At 31.3% G+C, this 9453-nt stretch overlaps 1 protein-coding gene across 3 annotated transcripts; it reads left to right on the forward strand.

The window, feature by feature from the left end:
* The first annotated feature begins 13 nt into the window (after window positions 1–13).
* On the forward strand, window positions 14–9442 carry LOC112743204 (disease resistance-like protein DSC1). Of its 3 annotated transcripts, none has more exons than XR_011871374.1 (6): window positions 14–641; window positions 2518–3592; window positions 3685–3972; window positions 4116–5729; window positions 6132–6294; window positions 9308–9442. XR_011871374.1 is itself a non-coding variant. In XM_025792410.3 (5 exons), the coding sequence occupies exons 1-4, from the start codon at window positions 163–165 to the stop codon at window positions 5724–5726; spliced, it is 3453 nt and encodes a 1150-aa protein (XP_025648195.1). In that variant the 5' UTR covers window positions 14–162; the 3' UTR covers window positions 5727–5729; window positions 6132–6464. The 3 variants fall into 3 exon arrangements, 1 of the variants encoding a protein (XP_025648195.1); XR_011871373.1 differs by having other exon boundaries at window positions 9169–9331; XM_025792410.3 differs by lacking the exon at window positions 9308–9442 and having other exon boundaries at window positions 6132–6464.
* The last annotated feature ends 11 nt before the right edge of the window (window positions 9443–9453 follow it).

Genomic DNA, 9453 nt, shown 5'->3' on the forward strand with positions numbered 1-9453 from the left:
AAGAATTATTAATATTAATTTCTAAAGCCAAGTCGCCGTTGACGATGAATCTTTCATCTCGTCATTATCTCTCAGTCCTACCAAGTTTTCCCTTTTCACATCTCACAATTTCGTTTTACAATTTTCTCCGTGTTAATTAGCGAAAACGAGCTAATCGGCACCATGTCGACGTCTTCCTCTGGCAAGAAGTACGATGTTTTCATTAGCTTCAGAGGCGAGGACACCCGTACCGGCTTCACAAGCCATCTACGCTCTGCTCTTGAGCGACAGAAGATAGAAATATACATAGATACCAAGATGAAGAGAGGAGAAGAGGTTTGGCCCGAACTCTCCCAAGCAATCAAGAACTCACACATGTCCATCGTGGTTTTCTCCGAAAACTATGCTTCTTCAAAATGGTGCCTGAGAGAGCTGGTCAAAATAATGGAATGCAGAAGCAAACAGGAGCAGGTAGTTATACCTGTGTTCTATAAGACAGATCCGTCACACGTACGGAAGCAGACAGGGAGTTATGGGGAAGCACTTGCGAACCTTGAGCCAGATCTAAGGAAAGATGTGCCCTTCCAGGTGGAGGTGTCTAGTTGGAAAAAGGCTCTCAACAAAGCTGCCAATTTATCTGGATGGGACTCTAATAAGTACAGGTAACTCTCACCTAACTTTTTTTTTAAGTTGATTATTTATAATTTAATTTGCGGAAGAACGATATATATGGTAACATTCTAAGTTTAATTAGAATTTGTGAGTAACCTGGTCGATGCTTATTGTTAAGGATGGGTGCGCGAGTGAGCCCATCCCCCTTTGGCTGCACGGCAATTTCTTTTTGAAGTTTGATCCGAAGATCTGCGGAAACTATAGAATTCTGCTCTCTACTTTATGCCAAAGTTTTTACAAAGCAAAGAATATAAAAAGACTTTAATTTGGCTTTCTAGCTTTTGCAGTATCCCCATTGAAGCTTTGCAATCGGATACTTTGTTGTGAGCTTTCTCTGCTCACTGATAGAGTGAGTTTTCACTGTTTAAGAAGGGTGGCAATGGAAGCGGCGGTGAGGGAGATACATAAAAAAAATTATTTACAAAAGTAACCCAGAGCATTTCTAATCAATTTTCATGTATTCAAATTTCAAAGAACTCGATCTCTTAAATTAGTGCATTTCAGATCAGTTTGTGTGTTAATATTATTTTATGAGTCATGTTAAATGGTCAGACATACGGGTGTGCATGACCCAGCTCGGTCCGAAGACCCGATCCGATCCCGAATACTTTAGGGACTAATTTAGTGTGATTTTATCAGGTTTAGAATCGGGTAAGGGTCTCAAAAATAGACCCGATCATTATTTCGGGTCGGGTCCGTGCCATAGTTCAGGGTCACCCGAAATCGGTCCGGTGGCTCGGTCATCATATACAATTAATATTTTATATTATTAGTGATGGATGATGGCTATTATTATATGGAATTTAAGTATTGTAAACCTTAATATTTTGTGTTATTAGTAATTATATATAAGACTATAAGTTAATGTTTTATGTTTAAAATGCATAAGACTTTAGACTAATGCATAATATTGTGTTATTTGTATTGATTTAAATATTTAGTGTTATTAGACAATATTAGTATTGATTATAGTTATACTTTAATTTTAGAGAAGAGTTGGTTTTTGTTATATTTTTCTAAAGTGAATTTTACCATGTCAAATAATGGTTGGAGTCTTGGAATTTTGATATTTTTACATGCTAACTTACACGAAGGTATCAAGGTAATATAATGTTAACGACCCAATTTTCACTTGGTTTTTACTCGGTATAATCGTGGTCCGAAAATGTATAGGTTTTATCGGGTCTTGGATCAGGTTCGGATCCAACAAATAAGCCCGATATATATTTCGGATCAGATCTGGATCACATCAAACCCGATTTTACCCGACTCATGCACACCCGCACGATAACAAGAAAAGAAAGTCAACAATGTTTTGGGCTTTTGGCCAACAATCCAACATATATCCATCCAACACGCATAAAACAAAGTTACAAAATATAATAAATTATGTATGCATGTTTGGCTATTATTATTACGATAAAATTTATAATAATTACTACTTTGGCTATTATTATTATTATTATTATTATTATTATTATTATTATTGTTATTGTTATTGTTAATAAATTTATTTTTAAAAGATTATCTTTCTTTAAAATTTATTTTTTAAATATTTTAAATTAGTCACTTTAGTGTTTTTAACTTTTTATACCTCCATCATTGGCATATTTCTTTGAAGGAAAGCACTCAATCCTTTATAGCCTTTTCTGTTGATATTTACATCCTTATATTTTTTTGTTTATTATTTATATAATAATATTACATCACTAATAAAATTTATGATTTTCATAATATTTAATTAATTTTGAATATTAAATATTAAATTTTAATAATATAAAATAAAATATTAGTAAAAAATATTAACTAATATTAATACAAAATATTGACCCTTAACAGTTAACATTTCTCTTATTTATATGTTAGGGAGGACGAGTCTCAACTTGTCGAGGATATTGTTAAGGATATTAGGACAAAGCTGTACCAGAAATGCCCCAATAAAATAGAAGGTGTCATTGGAAATGATGAAGTCTTTGAAGAACTTGAGTCATTGCTGAAACAGCATTCAGTAATTGGAATTTGGGGCATGGGTGGAGTAGGTAAGACAACCATTGCTAGAGCTCTGTTTGCCAAACACTTTCCCCGATATGACAGTTCATGCTTCTTGGAAGGTGTAAGAGAAAAATTTGACAGACGTGGGAAGACATACTTACTTGACAAGCTTCTCAGTTTGCTAAATGAACCAATTCATTCGTGTGATTTTGAAAAATCCTCCTCAATTAAGAAAAAGATCAGGAGTTCGAACGTTTTCATTGTACTTGATGATGTGAGTTGTGTTGACCAATTAGAAGTTTTACTTCAAGAGGTCGGTGACATACACCAACGTAGCAGACTCATTATAACGACAAGAGATAGGGACATACTTCAAGGATGGAAAGTTAATGAAATATATGAGCTCAAGGTGTTGAATGACTCTGATTCTCTAAATCTTTTTAGCTTACATGCCTTTGAGAAAGAACTTCCTGAAGAGAAATTTAAGGATCTCTCAGAAAAAGCAGTTCGTTATGCTGGCGGGCTTCCATTAGCTTTAAAAGTTTTTGGAAGATTTCTGCATACAAAAAATCTCAAGTTTTGGGAAGATGCATTGAGAAAAATCGAGAAGTATCCCCTTGATGGAGTTCAGAGGGTGTTACAAGTGAGTTTTGACGGATTGGATAAACAAGAGAAGGACATATTTTTAGACATTGCATTCTTTTTCAAGGGAGAAGATGCGGACCTTACCAAAAGGATGCTTAGCGCTAGTGGTTTGAATGCAGAATGTGGAATAGACACGCTTGTCAATAAAGCTCTAATAACAATATCATCCAACAATAAAATACGGATGCATGACTTGTTGCAACAAGTGGGTTGGAAGATAGTTAGTGAAGAATGTGAGGACCCCAGTGGACGAAGTCGACTAAGGGATAGGGAAGACGTTTCTGATGCGCTGCAATCTGAAAAAGTAAGAGATACCCTGACTTTTTTTTTTTTTTAAATTCATGTTTTTAGATGGAAATTATGGCTAATTTAGAGTTTTTGACTTTCATGTATCAGGAGGCTCCAATGGTTAAAGGCATAACATTAAACTCATTTGAAATTGATTTCGACTTGAGTGCTAATGCATTCAACAAGATGATCAATTTAAGATTTCTTAGATTCGGTAAATCAATATCATGGAATGTGTCCCATCTTGAACTTCTCAAGTCCATTTCCAATAAGTTGGTGTACTTTGAATGGAATGGATACCCTTTTAAGTCTCTTCCACCAAAATTTGGTGCTAAGCTGCTCTTTGAGATTCACTTGCGGGACAGCAATGTTGAAGAACTTTGGCAGCAAGTGCAGGTATGTAAATACGAAATGTGTGCGCGTATGTTTGTGTATACATACACACACTCTTTCTCGTACATGCACATGAATGTATGCATATATTTTTGGCGTTACTTAAGAGAGTTTCACATTGTGAATTTTATTTTGCATTGTCACAGGATCTTGAGAATTTAGAGAAAATTGACCTAAGTGGATGTAAAAAGTTGATGAAGCTTCCAAATTTGTCTAAGGCGCCTAAACTTAAATGGGTGTATCTCTCAGGTTGTGAAAGTTTATGTGCCATACATGTATCTGATTTATCTGTGGATAAACTTGTTACTTTGAAGATGGATGGGTGCAAAAAACTAGAGAGACTTGAATGTAAGAAGCATTTACCATCTTTGAAGGAAATCAATCTTGATGGCTGCTTAAGTCTTGAGGAATTTTCAGTGACATCAGATTTACTTGAAAGGTTGGATTTAAGCAATACAGGAATCAAGAAATTGTGCTCATCAATTGGGCGTCTTCACAAGCTTGTGTGGCTCAATCTTGAAGGTTTAGGACTTGAGAATCTTCCAGATGAATTATCTTCCCTGAAATCTCTTGAGGAGCTTAAAATATCTAGCAATGAATCGATTAACAAACAGAAGCTACATGTCCTATGCAGCGGCCTACAGGCTTTAAAAATACTACATTTGAAGCAATGTGATAAACTCTGTGAACTCCCTGACAACATCAGTTTCTTATCTCAGCTTAATGAATTAAGGCTAGATGGAAGCAGTGTGGAGAAGCTGCCGGCAAGCATCAAGAATCTTAAGGAGTTGGAGATTCTGTCCTTAAAGAATTGCTGCAAGATTCGGTCTCTACCAGAGCTCCCACCATTAATCAAAGAGTTTTGGGCAGATAATTGCACATCCTTGGAGTCGGTATCGACTTTGATGAGTTTTTTAGGGAAAATGAAAGGAAAGGACACACTCATTTCATTAAAAAAATGCACGAAACTGAGTGAAAATTCAGTTGAGATCATTGAGGAATGCGCCCAGTTAATAATGATGAACGATGCATTTTTTAATGCATCAAACTGCTATAAATACAATACAAGAGTTGGGGTTTGTTTTGCAGGAAGCAGAGTCCCAAGGGAGTTCGCATATCGAAGAACTGAGTCATCCTCCATAACCATTCAACTTCCTGAGCCTTCCAACTGTCTGGGTTTCATTTACTGTGTGGTTCTTTCAAAGGGGAAGAGTAATGTTAACATCCGATGTCAATGCTACTCGGCAGATAGCAGAAAGGTAGGATGCAGTGGTATATTAGATGGCAATATTATCAGTGATTCGGCGGATCATGTTTATGTATGGTATGATGCGTTCCATTGTCGCAGCATTCTTGAAAATCATGAAGTTCAACTTCGTTTTCAATTCTGTGAAACAACTGATAATGGGGATAACCTTGTTGGATTGAGTAGTGTCAAAGAGTGCGGGGTCCAGCCGATACGCATCTCAGACTTAGACAGTTGTTTACTGTCTCAGGGATTGAAGGAGGAGTTGACATTGGAGTTGGGAAAGAAGTTGGGATTGGTCTTGGATATTATGCAGAGATATGCAAAAGTAGAGTCCAGATTCTTTCTTGCATTGGAGAATAGATGTGATATAGAAATATCATTGATGTTAGAGTATGCAGAACGATTTAGTGCAATGTCAGCCTTACTGAAGAAGGAAAGCAATGGCGTAGGAACTCAGATACCAAATCGAGAAGGGGAGCAGAGTGTACATGTTCATGTGACCTTCTAGTTGGTATGAGAACACTTGCATTTACCATCCTAGTGTGCATTATTCTTCTTTTGTTGGTGCTTATTTCATAATTTCATCATAAATAAATGAAAAAATCATCTATTTTGTAATATGGATCCAAAAAACAAGACTACAAACCACTATTTTACTGAGAAGCATAGTTCTTATTTTTTATTTAGTAAAACATGTTTTTATCGACAATGTGAATTTTGCTTAATGTTCCCTTTGTGTACCAACATTGTATTACACATTTACACTGTTGCTAAGTTGACCTTATCGAAATCAAAGCCTAGATAATTTGGATAAAAAGGACATTAAGAAAAGAAATGCACTACTCTTATCATTGATATTCTTGCAAATCGAATAACCTTGTTCCTTCTACATTTTCTTTTCTTCTTTGAGCAGTTGTCTAGGAAGTGTGACAAATCAGTAATCAAACCTCGGAAATGTGACATGTGTCGGCTTTAATTTTGTGCCATTCCTAGAGATGAGGTGGCAAAGAGAAGGAAGCGGCTTCAGTAGTGATCCTATCCTAAAGAGAGCAGCGTAGTAGGTTGAAGATGAGCAGGTACTATTAGATTTAACGCCTATTGTTGATTTCTTGTTATATCATTTAAGTAACTTTCAAAATTAAGTACTGCTTCTGAAGTATTTGTATTGGTATGTGTATGTTTGGTTAAGGCTGTACTTGTGCATCTGACTTCTGGTTTGCTTGCTTTAAACTGTAGTTGTATTTAACCATCGTTGTCTCCTTTTTCTTTTTCCGAACGTAGTTTACGTTAAAGGTAGTTATTTATAGTGCATCTGCTAGTCTGCTAGTAAAAATTGAACTGGTTTTTATTGTGTAACAACTGAATAACCCTTGCATGTGGAAAGTATAATCCAAATAATTTACAACTCAATTATTATTAATTAACTAGTGTACACTTTATGGGATAATTAATAAAAATATATAAATTTTTTTTATTAAAAGAGATTAAACAAAAAATATATATAATAATTATTACTATAAATATTTTACAAAATTATAATTAAAATCAAAGTTTAATTATTTTTAATGTTAAAAATATTAAAAATAATTAGTATTTGTCTTAATCGATTTGAATTGATTTAGTGGTCATTTCACTCGTCTACCTAAGTAAGTATTAGAGTTTCGAATTTCGCCTTGTATATGTAATAACTCATTGGCTAGCGGCAGATCCTTAATAAATGGAGCTTCAATCCGTGGAGGATTAGTTCTCGACCTGCCAAGTTAGAAAATACAGTAAAAGAAAATAGTATTTGTCTTGAAAATAGAACAATTGTCATTGATGATAGCAATACATGTGGAGATTTGCCTTTGTTAAAATTGAACTGTGATAATTTTATTTATTACTATCATATTCATTCAGGAAGTCAAACAATATGATCAACGTTATTACCGGTTAAAATTTTATATTTTATGACATAATTTTTAAGCTTCTAAACTTACTTATGTCATTACAAAAACTATTAGATTAATTAATATTTTTTGGTAATATTACCAAAACACCATAGTTGAGTATATTAATTTGTGTAAAAAGAAACTATAATAACTTTTGTTATTCAATATATAATTTATTCTATTGAAAAATGAATTATTATTCCTAGATTGGAATATATTTTTTTCTATTTTTATATCATTTTATTTGACAATAATTGCCATTAAAGAAAAAAATGAATGACTACACTATTTTATAATATGATGTATAAGATATTTTTTCATTTTAAAATTAATTTTGGTTAGTGAAAAAAATTCAAAATATTTTCTTAAACAAATTTAAATTTGAATTCAGAATTGATTAACAACTCACCTTTTTTAAAATTTTAATAACAAAAACAAAATTAGTTAGCTGCAAAATATTCAGTATTTAATAATTTCAATCATTTAAATTTTAATTACCAAAAATTGAGTTAGAAATTAATTATAACTTAATAATTGATAATATATATATATATATATATATATATATATATATATATATTAGTACACAAATAATAATATCTAATTTATTAGTTAATTTTTTTTAACAGAGCTAATGTATAATTTATTGAGGATTGATTTATTGTCTAAATTTTTTTATAAACTTTTAATATGTGAAAATAGTGATATTATTTTTTATTATTTAAAAAATTATTCATAATTTTTTATTATGTAATTAACTTAATTAATAACCTTTATTATTATTTTTCTACCAAAAAAATCATGTTTATATTATTTGTATTTTTTTTAATACTAATAAATATGTAGGTATTTATACTATTATATTTATTATCTTAGATAATGGCTTAAGTTACTTATTTCGTATGTTAAATAATATAAATTATATTTTATATATTAAATTCATCAATTTATCCATATTAAGAGGAGAAAAATTATGCAATAGATCGTATGTTATAAAGATTAGTTAATTTACATATAAATTATTTTTAGAAAAATAAAGAAATAATTTATCACATATAATAATCTTTGATATATGTAGTGTTATGTATATATTAGGATGATCTATTTTAATTATGTAAATAATTATTATTATTATTCACTTTTTCAATAAAATAGTAAATAATATTTAAAATAAAATAAAAAAGATAATTAGAAATTTTTTTAGTTTGATTATAAAATCTATTGTAAGTATACCTAACTTTTATATATACTAAATATAATCATATTTAATAGTATAGTATTTATTACAGTAATGACTCAAAATATTAAGTTAAGTGAGTAAGATCAACCTAGGTCTATTGTTAGGATCCTAAATTCGAATTAGTTTTATTGTCTTAAATCCGACGCAGATAAAATTTACGTGTCCTATCTCAAATCGGTCCAAATTAAATTTTCGTTATTAGTTAGATGTAGTAATAGATACTCGTTATTAAAAATTTTTATTATTATTTTAAAATGTATTTTTAGAGTATAAATTTGCTAAATTCTATATATTATGATAATAAAAAATACTAAATTAACTACTAAAATCAGTTATTATATATTTATATATAAATACATATATTATTTAATTTGTTTTTATTATATATTTTGTATTCTAATATATATTTTATTACAACGTGTACTAAGCCTAATATCGTTATGATAATAATAATAATATAATAAATTGCTAGTGACTAGTCAGTATAAAAATAAGGGGAAAAAAAAACGAATTGAGCTTGGATCATTTTTTAAGTAACGGAAATTGTCGTTATTTTCAGTCATGGGAAAGCTAGGTGTTTTAAAATCTTAGTCAAATTTCTAAAATGATAAGTTCGAATTCAATTTGTGGGTGGTTAATTTTTTTTATTTTTATCATACGACAAATTAATGGGTCAGATTTACAAATAAAAAAAATTTAAATTGAAAATTAAAAAATTGACCCTCTAATTTCATCTGAACGAAAACTGACCCTCCAATCTCTTGGAATGTAACCTGCAGAGCTAGGTGAAATACACCAACTTTCAATAACAACTCAAAGCAGAACCATTTCTTCAATATTAAAGTTAAAAAGTGTTGACTCGTGTCTTCACTGTTTCGTGTCTCATTCATTAATATATTATTTATTCGCACCAAGCAGAAAGCAACCTCCACCTCACTTTCCTTTCTCTCTTGCACACAAGTCTTTCTTGAGTGATCTCGTTAACTCTGATTCCGTCTTCAACCACACACAACTCTTGGATCTTCTGCTACTCATACAATTCAGTTCTTGAAGCTTCTAAGCTC

Source organism: Arachis hypogaea, chromosome 14 (assembly GCF_003086295.3).
Source record: "Arachis hypogaea cultivar Tifrunner chromosome 14, arahy.Tifrunner.gnm2.J5K5, whole genome shotgun sequence".
Classification (NCBI taxonomy): domain Eukaryota; kingdom Viridiplantae; phylum Streptophyta; class Magnoliopsida; order Fabales; family Fabaceae; genus Arachis; species Arachis hypogaea.